The 17,462-nt window shown below is 63.1% G+C and overlaps 1 protein-coding gene across 1 annotated transcript in view; it reads left to right on the plus strand.

Moving 5' to 3' along the window:
* The window catches only part of Crispld2 (cysteine rich secretory protein LCCL domain containing 2), a 48,175-nt gene that overhangs the window by 15,929 nt on the left and 14,784 nt on the right, over nucleotides 1–17,462 (plus strand). Inside the window, exons 3-12 of the mRNA XM_026411422.2 lie at nucleotides 2,547–2,665; nucleotides 4,550–4,682; nucleotides 5,109–5,224; nucleotides 7,453–7,553; nucleotides 10,765–10,908; nucleotides 12,269–12,329; nucleotides 14,702–14,768; nucleotides 15,236–15,366; nucleotides 15,941–15,984; nucleotides 17,383–17,455. Coding sequence (XP_026267207.2) covers nucleotides 2,547–2,665; nucleotides 4,550–4,682; nucleotides 5,109–5,224; nucleotides 7,453–7,553; nucleotides 10,765–10,908; nucleotides 12,269–12,329; nucleotides 14,702–14,768; nucleotides 15,236–15,366; nucleotides 15,941–15,984; nucleotides 17,383–17,455 — 989 coding nt within the window. The remainder of the gene's footprint in view (nucleotides 1–2,546; nucleotides 2,666–4,549; nucleotides 4,683–5,108; nucleotides 5,225–7,452; nucleotides 7,554–10,764; nucleotides 10,909–12,268; nucleotides 12,330–14,701; nucleotides 14,769–15,235; nucleotides 15,367–15,940; nucleotides 15,985–17,382; nucleotides 17,456–17,462) is intronic.

Genomic DNA, 17,462 nt, shown 5'->3' on the forward strand with positions numbered 1-17,462 from the left:
CAGTTGGCCTTGAGTGAGCGCCTGCTGTGTGCCAGGTTGGGGGACCAGAGCCAGAGCACAGTCTCTGCTCCCCAGAGCCGGAGCCTGTCGGGCACTCGGTGGGCGAGCAGCTGCGGGCACGTGGTCAGCCGGGAGGGCTCTCGGGTCTGCCCTCTGCAGAAGGGCAGGGCCTGGCCCCGCTCGCTCCTGATGCTCTTTCCCAAGGCGTGGGCGGGCGGGCTGCCTCCCCTGTGTGTGGGTGCCTTGGCCCAGACCCCAGCTGGCCCCTGTCCAGGTCGGGCTGTGCGGGGGGCTGGGCAGCACAGGAGACGAAGCCCTTCCTGACCGATTTCCCTCAGGATGGGGGTGAACGTGCCACACCTGGCCATCTTCTCCAGGGCACTGTGTGCAGGCCCCTAAGGTAGCCCGCCACTCTCTCCGTCCCATCCTGACACCCAGTAGTCCTGTGCTTCTGTCCCCTGTCCCCCATGAGAGCCACCAAGAGTCTAAAATCCCAGGAGTCCCCATGGCTTTTCCATGGCCACGCCCATCCCTGGGCACCTCCTCCCTCCATCTCCCTGCTGTGCCCTCAGCCGGGGGTACCGCTGCCCATGTTGCAGATGGAACCGGGGGCTGGGCGCGGTCGCACATGTGTTCACAGGTGTTCACAGGTCGCTCGGGGCCATCCTGAGCCAGGGCCCATCCCGAGCCAGGGCCCATCCTTAACTAGGACCCATCCTTAACCAGGGCCCATCCTGAGCCAGGACCCATCCTTAACCAGGGCCCATCCTGAGCCAGGACCCATCCTTAACCAGGGCCCATCCTGAGCCAGGGCCCATCCTTAACCAGGGCCCATCCTTAACCAGGGCCCATCCTGAGCCAAGACCCTTCCTTAACCAGGACCCCTCCTTAACCAGGGCCCATCCTTAACCAGGGCCCATCCTTAACCAGGGCCATCCCGAGCCAGGGCCATCCTTAACCAGGACCCATCCTTAACCAGGACCCATCCTTAACCAGGACCCTTCCTTAACCAGGGCCCATCCTTAACCAGGGCCCATCCTTAACCAGGGCCATCCCGAGCCAGGGCCATCCTTAACCAGGACCCATCCTTAACCAGGGCCCATCCTTAACCAGGGCCCATCCTGAGCCAGGACCCTTCCTTAACCAGGACCCTTCCTTAACCAGGGCCCATCCCGAGCCAGGGCCATCCTTAACCAGGGCCCATCCTTAACCAGGACCCATCCTTAACCAGGGCCCATCCTTAACCAGGACCCTTCCTTAACCAGGGCCCATCCTGAGCCAGGACCCTTCCTTAACCAGGACCCATCCTTAACCAGGACCCTTCCTTAACCAGGGCCCATCCTGAGCCAGGACCCTTCCTTAACCAGGACCCATCCTTAACCAGGGCCCATCCCAAGCCAGGACCCATCCTGAGCCAGGACCCATCCTTAACCAGGGCCCATCCTTAACCAGGGCCCATCCTTAACCAGGGCCCATCCTGAGCCAGGGCCCATCCTTAATCAGGGCCCATCCTTAACCAGGGCCCATCCTGAGCCAGGGCCCATCCTTAACCAGGGCCCATCCTGAGCCAGGGCCCATCCTGAGCCAGGGCCCATCCTGAGCCAGGGCCCATCCTTAACCAGGACCCTTCCTTAACCAGGGCCCATCCTGAGCCAGGGCCCATCCTTAACCAGGGCCCATCCTGAACCAGGGCCCATCCTGAACCAGGGCCCATCCTGAGCCAGGGCCCATCCTTAACCAGGACCCTTCCTTAACCAGGGCCCATCCTGAGCCAGGGCCCATCCTTAACCAGGACCCTTCCTTAACCAGGGCCCATCCTGAGCCAGGGCCCATCCTTAACCAGGGCCCATCCTGAGCCAGGGCCCATCCTTAATCAGGGCCCATCCTTAACCAGGGCCCATCCTGAGCCAGGGCCCATCCTTAACCAGGGCCCATCCTTAACCAGGGCCCATCCTGAGCCAGGGCCCATCCTTAACCAGGGCCCATCCTGAGCCAGGGCCTTCTCCACATGCGTGACCTGTGATTCAGACTCCAGGCCGGAAGAGCCTCGGGTCACATGGCACCAGTGGAGAGAGCAGGCTCCAGGCCCCTGCAGGCTGACCCCGGTGGGACCCCGGTGGGTGGCCATGCTTCTCTGCGCCTTGGTTTTCTATCCTGTAAATTGGTCATCAGAGTGTCGAGGTCAATGTCCTCACTGGACCACAAGGAGGGTGCGGATAAAGCCCAAGGCCAGGCCCCCGGCACACCCTGACCCAGGGAGGCCCTTCCCCAGCCTGCCGGAGTGTCCTCAGCACCTTTCCCATTTCAGACACCAAAGCCAGCCGAGGGGAGGGGCTTCCCCAGGTCGCAGCAGGGTAGAGGCTGAGCAGGGAGCCCGGGGTCCAGCCACCTGCCGCCTGCCACCTGCCACCTGCCAGGGGCTGATTTAGGAGCCCAGCATCACAGAGCCTGGAGCCCTTCCCGCGGTGTCCTGGAACCAGCCGGCCTGCAGGGAGCCTGGCCATTCCCCTCCCTGCCCTGACCCCCTCCTGTCCCCTGCCCTGCAGACCTGGGACGAAGAGCTCGAGAGGTCAGCGGCGGCCTGGGCGGAGGAGTGCCTCTGGGAGCACGGCCCCACCAACCTGCTGGTGTCCATCGGGCAGAACCTGGCCGTGCACTGGGGCAGGTGAGTGCTGTGGGTCCCCCAGGCTGCCACGGTCCCCCTACCTCCTGCCACCACTGCAGGTGCCCACCCCGAGTAGGCTTGGCACTACTGCCCGTCCTCGAATTCAGCCCAGAGTGGGGAGAGGGAGGGGGGAGGGGGAGAGGGAGGGGGAGAGGGAAGATGTCCTTTGACCGCAGGCTGGACGGGTGTTGGTGACCAGCAGAGACTCGACCAGCTTGGCCCTGAGTCCCCAGTTCTCTCGGGCACAGCGGCCACTCTCCAGGGCCCGGGTCTGCTTCTTCCCTGCCCTGGTCATTGAAAAGCTGGGCTGGGACCGAGATGGCCTGTCCAACAGGTCAGGGCTCGCTGTCACTTTGAACAGAACCACTTCATGGCCTGGCCTTTCCTGTGGCCACGGGCAGCATGTTGTCCTCTAGGTCGGTGACAAACCTGGGCACTCAGGACGGCCCCGGGGGTTCGTGGTGGGAGAAGGAGCGCTGCCTTCAGTGGGTGCTGCTTTCTGTGAGCGCGGCCTTCTGCTGGCCCCACGGACGGTCTGAGGTGGGAGACCTGAATTCCACCCTTGGTCTCTGGCCCCTCCGTGGCGCCTGAGGGTGCTGAGCCGCGTTCCCTGGCTGCACCTGGAGCCCAGGGTGCGCGTCCTTCCCCCCCTCCTGCTTCACCTCGCGGGCCCCGGGTCCTGCCTGGCGAGGCGGCAGCTCACGGCTGCACCTCACCTTTGCTCTTACAGCTTTGTCTTGGGTTTGGTTTTGGGGCTCCCCTGCGTCAGCTCTGGGGCCACCGAGGAGCAGGGTTGATGGTCAGGGACCCAGGGCTTCCCCACGCACCTCCCTCACTTGTTTCCCCAAGGGCCGCTCAGCCTGTGGCCCTGTGCTGGCCGAGCGTCCCCCTCCAAACCGCCCAGCATGACTGCACACGTGTCCTCGGCCTGCGAGAGGTGGACATGGAGAACCTTGTGTTGGAGGCTTCCTCCTGTGAGCCTGAATGTCCCCGAGCTGGCCCCAGGACCAGACGAGAGAGGCTGTTCCTGGGCCCTGGCTGACCGCGACCCTTGGCTCTGGGTACAAGCAGTAATTGTTACAAGACCTCAACTGCCTTGCTGACCGCATGGCCTTGACAGATGGCCACTCCCCCGGAGCTTTTTCTCCTTATTGAAACCACTGTGTTTACACTTGCTGGTAACGATGACCGTGGATTTGAATCCAGTTTTCTTTCCTGGTTAAAACAAAGCGAAAGAGAACAGGGCCAAGCTGGTGGGTGGGCAGCAGCCACAGAGCCAGTTCCCCGGGGAGGACAGCTTGGGGACAGGTGGTGCCTGGCCCTCCCCGTAGGGGTGCAGGAGGATCCGTGAGGGTGCGGCCCTAGACCACTGGCTTCTCGCCTTCGCCCTCCCTCTCACCTGGGAGGCCCACATGCCTGGGTGCGTCTGTCCAGTGAGCTTCTGCCCCGAGTCCTCGGGCACCCTGCAGCGAGGTCCTGAGGGGGACAAGCACGAGGCCTTGGGTTCCTCCCTGAGGGGCAGCAGGGACCCCTCTGCCTGGTCCCCCGTAGCCGGGAAGGTCCCCACTTTCAGACTCCTCTGCCCAGTGGTGTCCCGTCTGAGGGTGGCCGCCTTAGGTCTTCCTTCTCAGTGGTCTCAGGTCTGAAATCCCGTCTTTCTTAAGCCATAGAATCTCGTGGGCGGCGTGTACGGTCCCTAGTGTCTGTGAAAACAACGCACAGTGGACATCAAAGGGACCCGCGGGGCCAGAGAAGGGTCTCCGGCACACACAGGGGCCACCTTTAAAGCCCCCCCGCCAGCGTCCTCCAGTGGCAGTGCTCCAGCTCTGGGTCCTCCTGGGCTGTGGGCTGTGGCCAGAACGCAAGCGCCCTCTCTGCCCGCAGGTACCGCTCTCCGGGCTTCCACGTGCAGTCCTGGTACGACGAGGTGAAGGACTACACCTACCCCTACCCCCACGAGTGCAACCCCTGGTGTCCCGAGAGGTGCTCGGGGGCCATGTGCACCCACTACACGCAGGTAACTCGGGACCCGCCACCACCTCCGCCCGCACCCCAGACCCAGGCTTTCCCCGTCCCTCTGGGACTGAGGCCAGAGCTGGAGCATCTCTGTGCTGTCACCGCCTCAGAGCTCCCTCAGTGGTGCCACTCGGAGTGCCGCTGGGGGACTGAGCTCTTTGTCCCCAGCTCACAGCAAGGCCAGGACCGGGCCAGCACCGGGCCAGCACCGGGCCAGCACCCGAAGCTTCTGAGGCTGTGGCACGTTGCTGGGGATTTTCCCTCTGTGTGAATAGTGGGGCTTTTTCGTCTTTTATTTATTTTTTTAAAGAGCTCTGCGCCCGGGGGTCAGGGAGACCCTGGCCCCTCTGCTCTCCACGGCCAGCTCCTCCCCCAGCCCAGGAGGCGCGCCTTGTGCCTGGGCCGTGACGCTGCTCTGTCTTTGCAGATGGTCTGGGCCACCACCACCAAGATCGGCTGTGCCGTCAACACCTGCCGCAGGATGAGCGTGTGGGGCGACATCTGGGAGAACGCCGTCTACCTCGTCTGCAACTACTCTCCAAAGTGAGTGTCTGCCGCGGGTCCCCCCTGGGTCCTGCCTGGGTCCCCACTACAACTGGCTTCACCAGCGAAGACTCTCAGCTGTTTCTCGTAGTGAGGGTCTAGGAGTGGGGTGAGGGTCTAGGAGTGGGTTAGGGTCATCTTAGCAGCTCAGCAGTGTCGGGGGGACTCCAGCCCTTTCAGTCTGTGCCTTCCTTGCCTTGTGACCCCAAGGTGGCTGCAGACCACCTGCATCCTGTCTTCCCAAGCAGAAGGAAGTAGGATGGTAGGAGAGGGCTCCCCTGGGGCACTTCTCCAGAACTAGACCAATCAGAGACAAAGGGCAGGTGGTTCCCGGTTGGCATTGGTCAAGGAGGTTGCCCTGGTGGCTGCCCAAGTCATGCCCTGGGGTCACTGCAGCACACAGAGGCAGGGGTGGCTGTGGTCTGGGCGGCAAGAGGGTCTGCCAGGTGCTGTTGCTGCTCTTCTCTGAAGGTGTGCCCAGCTTCACGCTGGACGTGACTTGCCGTCCTCGTTCTGTTGTCCTGCCTAAGGGACCACAGGACGTCAGTGGGGCCCCTCCTCGGGGGACCTGTCATCGTGTCACTCAGCCCTGATTCATTCACCCCGTGGCTCACTGCACAAATATGTGCTGACCCTGGAGCTTCTGTCCCCGTGTGAGCCCGTGGTCTGCCTGCCGGTCACTCTGCTGGCCGCTGGCCTCGCAGGGCACGCTGCAGAGGGGCCCTCACGGCATATTTGCCCAGTGACTGAATGAGACGGGAATGACCTCATCTGCTTGGGTTGGGTCGGGATTGGCCCTGGGAGGTAGGAGATGGGGAATCACCAAGGCCGGGAGGAAGCCAGCTCTGCAGATGCCATCAGGCAGGGTGACGTCACAGCCAGGAGGCTCCATAGCCCACGGAGCACCGTCACTGCCCCCGGGGCGGGGGGCCACTGGATTGACTCTTCTTTTTGTGAAACACACCCTGGACGGTGAAGTCAGAACGGAGTCCCCTTAGCACCCGCCTTGCTCGGGAAGCCACGTGCAGGACGAGCTGCCCGAGGAGCCTGTGGCCAGGGGCAGCTCCACTGCGGGCTCCTCGCTCCCTGCTGGGACCCAGGAGCTGCAGGTCAAGCCCCGGCCCCGCGGGGTTCTGGCCAGGCCGCCTCCTGGCTGGCCGCCTCCTGGCGGGTACTCCCTGGGCAGCGAGGGCGTGAGCCCCCTGGCTGTCTCTGGAAGGACACTCACGGGTGCACCAGGACTCACCTGGTGGCCTCGGCAGTGTCCTTCCCTCCTGAGCAGGCCACACGGGTGTAGGGCTTCAATGCACGGGTCCTGGGGACGAGCGTGGACACGTCCACATACACCCACACACGCGCTTGTGCTCGCACACACCTGCTGTCCCAGCAGCACCCGCGTTGGTGACAGCGCCACAGAGTCTGGTTGGGACCCCGCAGCAGGGGCTGTGTGTGGGCTCTGGGTGTCCAGCACCTTCTGCCGGGCATCGCCTCTGTGAGAGGCACCTGTGGTGTGTGTGCTTACTGTGGCCACGTGAGGGTCAGCTCTGTCCACGGCTCTGTCCTAAGGAGAGAACCCGAGACCCTGGGCTGGGCCGGGCACTGTCCCTGACACCAGGGTGGACACTGGCCAAGAGGGTGGGCTCAGGAGTGGTACAGGGTCCATGCTGTGGTGGCCTCATGCGTGAGGAGGACGGAGGCAGCACCCAGCCTCCCCCAGCCGTGGAGCCCCCCTCCCCTGCCACCCCTCCGCCACCGCCCCAGGTTCAAGGCCACAGAGGGGCACGTGCTCCACAGAGCTGTTTCCGCAGTTGGTCCTCTGGCCAGTACCAGCAGGCCCCCACCTCCCTGGAAAGCTGTGGGAGAGCCGGGGCGGGCTTCTGGTTTACCAACCCTCCGGAGCACCTAGGGCTTCCGACTGGCCGCCTGCTGAGGCCTCACCACGGCCCACTCTCAGGAGCCGAGGGGGGTGGGTCCCTCTGCTGGAGGCCTGGCGTCCACCCGGGGCCCAGGCTTCACTCAGGGCTGAGGAGGCAGGACCAGGTGCCGGGTGGAAGGTTCTGTGGGGTTTCGGAATGCTCTAGTCAGCCCTGGAGGACCTGGTGGCTGCCTGTCCCTGGCACACACCCTCCCCCCGACTTGGTGGGACTGTGTTCGGGGTCCCCGGGGGGTCTGGGAGTCGCATCTCCAAGCCCCGAGGCCCTCCTGACGGTGTTCCTGGTCTCCTCCAGGGGGAACTGGATCGGAGAAGCCCCCTACAAGAGCGGCCGGCCCTGCTCCGAGTGCCCGCCCAGCTACGGAGGCAGCTGCAGAAACAACCTGTGCTACCGAGGTAGGAGCAGGGGACAGCCCCGAGTGACAGGGACCTCCTGACCCCAGTCACAGACGGCCTGATGCCAAGCAGGGAACCAGACCCCCACCTGGGGGTCCTGCTCGCCCCCGAGCCTCTCTCCTCCCGCGGCCGAAGCTGGAGCACCAAGGCCCGAGCCCTCCCGCTGTTCCCGTGCGCGTCGGCGGGGCCTGCGGTGTCCCCACACCCTCTGCTGCTGTGCGTGGCCACCCACTGCCGTCCCTGCCCTTCCCTGGGCTTCCAGGGCCATGTCCCAGGAAGGGCCAAATGGGCCCTGGCCGCTGAGGCTCGTGCGGCACCGTCAGCAGTGACCGTGGGCCGTGCAGGAGGAAGGTGGCTCTGCGTCCGGGGAGGTGGGCAGGCCGAGTAGCCCTCTTGGCAGGGAGACCCGGGGTCGGTCGGGGCTCTGGCAGGGAGGAGAGGAGGGTGAGAGGGAGGTTGCAGGGACCCGGGCACTCTGCTGCCCAGCAGCTGTGTACAGCTGACTGTTCCTGTGGGGAGGAGGGACCGGCCTCCTGCAGTCTGCTCCGAGGAGCCCCCTCCCGCCAGCCCCTGGCTGTGCACCTGCTGCAGCTGTTCCTGAGAAACGGCTGGGGTGGCCTCCTGCTGGGAGCCGCAGTGCACCTGCCCCTTGTGCTCATGACCCCAGCTCCCCGTGAGCCCTGCCCTGCTAGACCTGCCGGGCACTCAGGCCGCCGGGGCACGTGGCCTGTGTGTCCTGCATGGTTTTTGGTTAAATATGCCCCCAGTTTCCACAGAGACTCACTTTCAAAGGACAGACGCACACAGAGACCTTAGATGCCAGTTTACCCACGAAACGATGCCCCGTGTACACATTTCTTTATTTTTGGTGGAAAACGCCCAACTCCTCTTGGCAGGCCTCCCCGTCTCCTCGGCCAGCCAGGCAAAGTCCCCCGAGAGCCGCTTACCTGCATAAGCTACTTAATAAGTGCACGTCGCAGGTGCCGGGCAGGGCCCTGACCCGTAATGGAGATACGGGGGCTTAGGGATAAGGAGAGAAAAGAGAAGCTGGCTTCCCTCCAGCCCCCCGGGTGGGACGGGAGGTCAGGGAGTGGAGCTGGATGCCTGTCAGACACTTTCCAGCTGTGTGAGCTTGGGAAGGTCGCTTCCCCTCTCTGAGCCCAGTCTCCTGTGGTGGGGCTGATGGTGTCTCTAAGGGAACAAGGGGAAGTGGGGAGATGCCGGGACCCACGCTGCCCCGGGTCACGTGAGCTCTGTGCTCTGTTGTAACCGCAGGGCCAGGCAGAGTCTGCAGGGGATGTAAGTGACGCTCTGGGCCCCAGGACTCCCAGCCTGGAGCGCGATCTTGGGACGTGACCTGGAGGTGGACGGGGCAGGAATTTCCCCAGCCCCAGGTGGGTCCTCACAGGGATCCTCATTGGGATGTGCCCAGCTGCAGCTGCCCGGGGAGCAGCCCCTTTTCCTGTCTGCCCGGCCCTGCAATGGTCACCCTCCAACACTCTGGACGCCTCACCAGGCTAGATCCTGCTAAATAAAGCCGCGATTATGAGGTGTAAGATCCCGAAGGCCAGTGGAAGAAACCCAGCTCACTGCCGAGCAGCTCTGGCCTCAGGAAAGGGCAGCCCTGAATAGCCACATTGACGGCGCAGGGGACAGGAGGGGCAGTGGGCCGGGCGTGTTCGCCAGCCGTGTCTGCGGAGCTGCTCCTCCAGCGCCCTGCACGGGCGCCCGGCGGTCCCTTCCTTGGGTGTCCTTGACTGGGTGGCCAGGCCTCTTTTTGTTTTGGGTGACAGTCCTCCCTCGGTGAGCTCTGTTGAGTGGCTCCTAGTGCGGGGGCTGGTTAGTGTGGCCTGGGCAGCAGGCGGCCGAGGGTGAACCAGCAGAGCATGAGAAAGGATGGGGCCCCCCTTTCCTCCTGGCTCCCCCACCCAGGCTCCTCTGGAGTGCTGGCTGGGTGGGGTGGTGGGCGGTGAGTTAGCCAGGAACAGCGTGGAGGCCGGGCCTGGAACGGCGCTTGAGGGTGCTCAGCTGCTGGACCTTTGGATTGTGTGCACAGAAACCCCTGCTCTGCCCTCTGGCAGAGAGCTCGTGGTTGGAAGGCGGGAGGCCTGCGAGGGGCTTCACTGCTCCTTCAGTCCTCTCACCCAACGCCCGGCGATGGCCTCTGACAGGGTGGCTGGACTGGCGGCCTCTGGACCTTGCTGGGAGCCGCAGGTGCTCGGTGGAAACCCGACTTAGAACTCTGCGTCTTGATCTTCTCCGGGCAGAGACGCCTGGCCAGCGCTCTCCATGCTGGGCCGTGGCAGTTCATGTTTTAAGTACTTCTCGGGGGGTGACCACCTTGTAAGCTGAGGAGCGTCTGTATTGTCCCTTTCACTTGAGGAGCTTGGGAGGCAGGGGACCCCAGGTCTCGGAGGACAGGAGGTGCAGGCTGTGGATGACGGGGGAGAGGGGCCCCTGGCAGAGCCGCACATCTGCTCACCCTTGATAAGGTCCCGGGGCCACAGGTTGGCTCTCACTTCTTGGCTTTGGCTGGGCTTAGCTTGGTGTCCTGGTGGGCCAGCAGCTCAGGACTGTCCATGGTGACGAAAATGAAAGTGGACCGATATTTAATAAGTGCAACTTGTTTATTTAACTAAAAGATTTTAGAACTTGGGGGTCGTGGTTGGGGAAATGTGACACACATGCCCTTTGTGGGGAAGGATTGGGACCGATAGCAGAGTCAGGTTTTGGACGGTCGTGGGTGATGAGCCCGGAGCTGTGACACAGTCACTCCCCAGGGCACAGAGGGCACAGGTGGCTGGCCGGAGGTGCAGCTGGGGTCCCAGAGCATCCACCTGGGTCTGTGACCCCTCCCCCAATGAAAGGGCAGAGGGGCCTCGGGGAAGGCGGGGGCTTTGGGCAGTGACCAGGGACGCTCCTTGAAGCTGCCTTCTTGGACAGCTGTCATGGGCAGCAGATGGACGACAGCTCTGTTGGACAGGCGTCCTCCCTGCCCTTGGGTCCATGGCAATCGTGGGTGGTGGGAAGAGCCAGCTCCTGGCTGGTGGGGTGCCGGCGGCTGGGTCTGTCCCCGATGGAACCTTCTCTCTGCTGCCGAAATGACTTCTGAGGCACTGACCCCCCAACAAGTTCCGTCTTCAAATTGCCCCCCCAAGTCCTTTTGCTGACTCCCGGTGTGTGCTCTCCTCTCCCCCTCGCCCCCGCCCAGAGGAGACCTACGGCCAGAAACCCGAGACGGACGACATGAACGAGGTGGAAACGGCCCCCGTCCCTGACGAGAAGCACGTCTGGGTCCAGCCGAGGGTGGTCAGACCCACGAAGCCCAAGAAAACCCCCGCGGTCAAATACATGAGTGAGTCCTGGTCCCCGCCTCCTGCTCACCAAGCCACCTGGGTGACCTGAGGGGAGCTGGGCGGGGCCCGCAGGGGGCAGGCGGCAGCAGAAAGGGGTGCCCGGCTGGCCAGAGTAGACCGCTCCCCAGGTCCTTCCTAGGAGACCTGGTCGAGATAGGTCCCCCCTGGGGCAGCTGGCCTGTCAACGGGAATGCAGCCCCTACCACGTCCAGGGGCTTGGGCACCACGTCCAGGGGCTCGGGCACCTCCCGCCACCCCTTTGCAGGGTTCCAGCTCTGGGCCAGGTGACCCTTTGCTTTTTCTGGCTCTGTGCTCCTCCGTGGAGTGGGGAGACCATGCCCAGCGCAGGGCAGTCCTGGGGGTTATTGGCTGTGATGGGACCGCCCAGTGTCCCCACTCTAGACCACCATGAGCGCCCCCAGTATCCCTGGTGGGCGGGAGGCCAAGTGCTTCTCCCAGGACCAGGAAGCCCAGCAGTGTCCCCTGCTCACCTCTTGCTCTCTGATGGCTGAGCACCCCTGGAGCTTTGGGCTTGGCTGGAGCTTGGCCCCCAGGGGCAGCCTGGCTGAGGGCCGGGCACTTCCTCGGCCAGGATGGCCCCGGGTGAGTGCTGTGGCTCGTTCCCCCCAAGGACCAAGAAACACAAAGCTGGACTCACTGTGAGGGCACCCTGACCCTGCACCCTGCTTGCCCTGGAGACCCTTCCTGCCTTTTCAGCACCTCTGTCCTCCTGGCCCCGTCCATCCTTCTCTCCTCCCCTGCCTTCAAGCCTCTCCCGGCAGGTGACTCTTCTGCAGCTCATTTTGACCAGGATGCTGGTCCCTTGTCTCTCTGAAGTGGTGGCAGTTTTAATCATAAGGAATCATGATATGGCCAGGGCCTCTCCAGCCACCCCACTCTGGACCCTGATGCATCCCTGTAAACCACGCCACGGGAGCTCGGCACAGCTCCCTTGACCATGGGGAGGTGGCCATGTCCGGACCTGGGCTGGGACAAGGACCCTGTCCTTGTGGGTCCTGCCGCCAGAACCTGGCGGGGCTGCGGGGCACCAGTGGTCCCAGGCTGCTTCCGGACCACGCCTGCTCACCCTTTAGTGCTCACAGGGCCTTTCAAGTGGGTGCCATAATTATCCCCATGTGGAGCTGGGACCTCAGAGGGTGAGCGACACCCAGGGTCACACCACAGTGACAAGCAGCAGGTCTGGGACTGAGCCCCTGAGGTCACAGCTGCCAGGCATTGCTCTTCTCTTGTATGGCTTGGCTCCAGAATGTTCCAGAATGGCCTGCGGGGAGGCTTTCTAGCTCGCACTCACCCTCCTGGCTTCTTGCTGTGACGGATACCTCCCCGTTTCTCTCCTAGCCCAGATCATCCGCTGTGACACCAAGATGAAGGACAAGTGCAAGGGGTCTACGTGCAACCGGTGAGTCTGGCTGACCTGCCCCTCAGAACCCCTGGTCCTCACAGATGGGCTCATTGCACCTGGGCCGGGTGCGTGGAAACCCGTGGACACTGGCCGTTGGTCAGCTTGGAGTCACTGTGACCACATGCCTGACAAGAACAGCTCAGAGGAGGAGCCGTGGGTGGTGGCTCACAGTGTCAGAGGGTCAGTCCACGGTCAGCCTCCCCATCGCTTGGGGTCCGAGAAGGGCGTGGGGGAAGAGCGCCGTCCATCCCGGGCAGCCAGCAAGCAGGGAAGGGAATGGGCTGCAGGGCAGTTGCGCCCCTCCAGGGCCCACCCCAGTGACCACCTTCTCAGCCACGCCTGCCTGCTGACAGTGACCGTCCAGAGAGTCCAGTCACACTGGGTGGGCTGACAGTCCTGCCATTTCCCCTCCTTCCAACCCTGCCTGGACACGGGCGCTCTGGGGACACCTCACTCCACCCCCAATTCCCTACGGCTCTGAGGCTGGGCCCAGCGAGCCAGGAGCAGGCCCGGGTCAGGCGTGCCCTGGCCATGGCACCCCGCCTTTTCTCTGACTTCCCCCAGTGCCCAGAGCTTGGCTCCCGGGGCTGTTCCTGTCGACACAGGCAGGGCCCGGGCTGCACTCTCCTGGCACTGGGGCCGGTGACAGTTCCCTGGCCTCTACCCAGCAGGTGCCAGTAGCAAGCTGCCCAAGGGGTGACCACCAAATGTCTCCAGGGACTGCAAATGTCCCTGAGGGGTGACACTATGAATGTGCTCCGTGCCCAGGTTTCCAGGGACCGGGTTAGGGCCAGCTCTCAGTGTCGAAGTACGTAACAAGCTGTCCCTGCCAGAGGAGCCTGGCACCCGCACCACCAGGATCTCCCAGGGGACTTTCAGAAGGGACTCGTCCCAGAGGCCGCTGCCCGTGACGCTGACTTTGCCTGAGAGGGCTCGGCCTCTCCAGGGCCTGTGGGTTCCCAGAGCATTTCCCAAGCTCCCTGGGAAATTCTGACGTGTGGCTGGTGTTGTGAACCCCAAATGGCACGGTTGTCCCAAACCCGAGAGCCTGGTGGGTCGCCCTGACCGTGACCCCCTGGAGCCGGGACCAGGAGGGTCTTCCAGCTGCCCGCGGATAAGCCGCTTAGGGCCTGCAGAGGTCCGCTCAGTCTTAGCTGAAAGGGGGTCAGTGCCAGGCTGGGGCGGGGGCCAAGCAGAGGGGACTTGAGAACACAAGAGTGACCTCAGTGGCCCTGATGCCAACCACAGAGTGAAGCCCTTCACCGGGACACTGTCCGCCACGCCCCTGGGAAATGAGTGGGTTCCTGGCCCCAGAGCCCCAGAGCAGCTGATCAGCGGGTCCCAGTCTGCCAGGGACTTCTCCGGGTTTTAGTGGGAAAGGTCCTGGGAGACCCAGGACCCTCGGGAGGCGTGGTCACTTAGCTGGGAACATGACTCGGCAGACTTTCTAACGCAGCGGGGGTGGGGTGCGGTGGGAATGAGGTGGCTTCACAGAACCTAAGGGCACTCGAGGCTTCTCCGTGTCCGTGGAGCTCCCTCTATCCGCGGGTCTCCCTCGATGTCCGTGTCTGTTCAGCCGGTCAAGGCGGGACACGCCAGCAGGCTGGACACGCCAGCAGGTGCCCGCACGTGGTCAGCAGGAGTGGCTGCGTCCCAGGGACCCTCAGAATTTTCCAAAGTCCAGAAATACCCCTCAAACACTTCCTTGTGAGTGGCTGCAGGACACGCTGGCATTCGGCTACACAACCATGTTGGGCCACTTCAGGTCGCCTGCGGCTTCTCCCCGTCTCCATGGTGACAGCTGGCCTGGGTGTGGGGCTGACCGTGGGACTTGTTGCTTGGGATGTGGACTTGGAGGGAAATTCCGGGGCCCAGGGAGTGGACGTGGAGGCGTACTGTGCTTGTGTGGTCCCAGGAAGGACCCAGGCCTCCCGGGCGAGGCAGGGTCCACCGCTGAGCTACACGTCCTGGGCCCCCTCCCCGCTTTTTCTGAGACAGGGTCTCCTTAAGTGGCCCAGGCTGGCCCCAAACCGGCAGGCCCCTGCCTCAGCCTCTGGGGTGCTGGGATCACAGGCGTGGCCCCGTGCCCGGAGTCTGTGGGCGGGTCTGGGGGTCACGAACAGAGCAGCTTCTCTGAGGTTCCCCTGACCAGGTGCCCTGGTGAGCGACAGCCAGAAAACGGCCTTCATCACCTGCACGTCCTGGGGGACACTCAGGGCTTCTGGTGCGTGTGAAGTCACTGGCCTTTCTCCTGTGACTCGTCTCCCTGAGTGTGTGACTGTCATCAAGACCACAGTGTGTGACTGTGAGCCCGCCCGGGCCCTGGTGAACTGTGAGAGGCGCCCTCTGATCGCCATTTCTTTCTTCAGGTACCAGTGCCCAGGAGGCTGCCTGAGCCACAAGGCAAAGATCTTCGGGTCCGTGTTCTATGAGAGCGTAAGTGTGGTCGGTGTTGCCGTGGGCATTCGGCTGGACGCTAGCTGCCGTGTGTTTTTAAAGAGGTGGTGGCTTCGTAGCAGAGGGCTTCCTTTCCACCCCTGGGTCACACCTGGAGGGTCTGGCACTGACCAGGGCTCGGGGGCTCCCAGCCTGTCGGAGCCACCTGTGGGGACGGGGGCTGGTCCTCACGGGGCCGTCTCCGCGTCAGACCCCAAGTTAGCATGCTCCGCTGAGTGGGGAGAAAGGGCTCTTGTCACCGTCCTGAGCTGGTAAAGCCACTCGGATGGGATCTTCCAGATAAGCCAGCCCCGGAACAAAGACCTGGTTACGGAGAGGGGACGGTCGGGGTGGGGGAGCCTGGGCCCGGCGTTTTGGCTTTCAGGGGTTTAAGGACCAACCTCTTGGGTGTTTCTAACAAAGATTAATTCAGACTGTACCTGTGGCCTCCTCCCCGCCCCCTCCAGTCGTCCAGCATTTGCCGGGCCGCCCTCCACGCCGGAGTCCTGGACGGCAAAGGGGGCCTGGTGGACATCACCAGGAACGGGCAGGCTCCCTTCTTCGTCAAGTCTCAGAAACACGGCGTGGAGTCGCTGAGGTAACTCTTGTGTCTGTGCCCGGGGCTCCTTCAAACAGCCTCTCCTCTTCCGAGGGTCCCTCTGGCTCCTGCCTGGGCTGGGCAGGCCCGCCACCACCTGGCGGGGTGAATCACAGCGCCCGCCCCACCGGCGTCCACCTGCAGTGGAGTGTGTCCTTCCTGATGTTGGGCACAGCCTCCATGCAGCACCCCTGGGAGGTGACGTCCCTGCTGGTGGAACCAGTCGCTGCAGACCTCTGAAGCACTGTCCCTCCAGTGGTTACCCAGGGAGGACGGGCACCAGGGGTCCATCCCTGACCCCGCTCGGCTGTGCATTAACGAAGAAGCACAGTATTCAGTCATCGCCTCCTAACAGCCAGCTCCTTTGTGGTGTTTGGGATGTATCTTCGCATCTTAAAACCGTGGTCTGAGAGTCTGTAGGTCTCACTGGGTTTCCAGAGGAGTCTTGTACAAAAAGGTTAAGCGGCCCTGCTCTAGCACATTCTGAGAGCTGGAACTTGGGAAGGCCGAGCTGGCGGCCGCAGGAGGAGCCCGAGGCGTGTTCCGCTCCCTGACCTGACGTTCTCTCTTCCAGCAAATACAAGCCCTCCAGCTCGTTCATGGTGTCCAAAGTGACAGGTGAGCCGCGGTCACTTAGGGGTTCTGTGCATGGGTGACCTCTGCCCCCTGCCAGCTTTACTCCTGGGGTCTCTGCCCTCTCCTCCCTCCGTCACGCCCGCCAGCACCTTGGTCCCAGTGTCAGGAGGGTCGTTTCCAGAGGCCCTTGAGAGGTCCTGTCTTTGATTGGCTTCTCAACGTAACTGGACTCAAAACTGGCCCTGGATGGCAGAGTCAAAAGCAGGGCTGTGCTGTCCTGTTGGATGTCACAGGAGTGCTGGTGCCTGGGGCTGCAGTTACGGATGGGAGTGGCAGTGGCCACCTGGAGCCCTGGGTTGAGGAGGATGCTGAGCCTCGCCTGGCACTCAGCAGGAAGCAGAGCGTAGTGGTCAGTAGGCCTGCCTGGACGAGGAGGGAGACTTGCCGTCCCTGCAGACGGCTCGTCTTGCCCTGGGGCTTCCTTTGGTAACGTGGGAGGTGGCTCCAGCCGGTGATGGAGGGTGTGACCGAGGGTGGTCCCAGTGGGCCCTGCCTGGGCCCCTCGCGGCAGGCAGTGCAGGGCTCCGTCCAGCGCCCTCCCTGGACTTGCCCACCCCTCTCGTCCTGTGGGAAAGCAACTCTTGTCATTTGCCCCAGAGGCAAGAATTGTTAGTGGCCTTTATAAAAACGTTGTCACAGAGCTTTCCTTAGGACAGAAACGATGTTTGCGTATCCACCTAATTAAAGATACCGTGGAGCCTTTAAAATGTTTTTGAAAAGCTAGCTTGACCTACATTCTCCTGGTTAGTGGTGACCACATCCTTTGGGTGGTGTCCCAGTTTATTTTTCCCGTCTTTCAAAAGCGTATACATCGGTAACTTTTAAAATTTAAAAGGGATTAGCTTACAAATTGATTTTTTTCCTTTAATAATTGTGGCTCAGGAATGCATTTCCATGCCTGTATATAGTCTTCTAAACCCAATTTTAATGTCCCCACCCCACCCCGCGCCCCAGCATCCCGCGGAGTAGAAGTCCCTGTGGTGCGGAGCCAGGTCCTTTATTGGGCAGCTGCAGAAACCCGGGGCCCGTCCAAATGACCGACGGGGCCGGGCTGGCAAACTGGCCTGTGGGCCGGGTCTGTCTGCCTCCTGATCGTGGATGGAGCCTCAGTACCCCCGGCCAGGCCTCCCACTCACACGTCACCAACAGGGACCTGCTGCTCCAGCAGCGCCCCGCGGTCTTGATGTGACATTAGGCCACAGTGAAAGTGTCCATGCTCTGAGCCTTTAAGAAAGAAGTTGTCCAGCCCTGGCCTGGGGAGGCCACGGTCAGGGACCTCAGGAGGCTGGTGTCAGAGCTGTCCTCGCACCACAATGGCCTGAAGGAGAGAGCACTGCCCCCCACCCCCGTGGGGACCTGACCTTTCCCTCTGCCCCACAGTGCAGGACGTGGACTGCTACACCACCGTGGCTCAGCTCTGCCCGTTTGAAAAGCCGGCCTCCCACTGCCCGAGGTGAGGC

Source organism: Urocitellus parryii, chromosome 15, assembly GCF_045843805.1.
Source record: "Urocitellus parryii isolate mUroPar1 chromosome 15, mUroPar1.hap1, whole genome shotgun sequence".
In the NCBI taxonomy this organism is placed as follows: domain Eukaryota; kingdom Metazoa; phylum Chordata; class Mammalia; order Rodentia; family Sciuridae; genus Urocitellus; species Urocitellus parryii.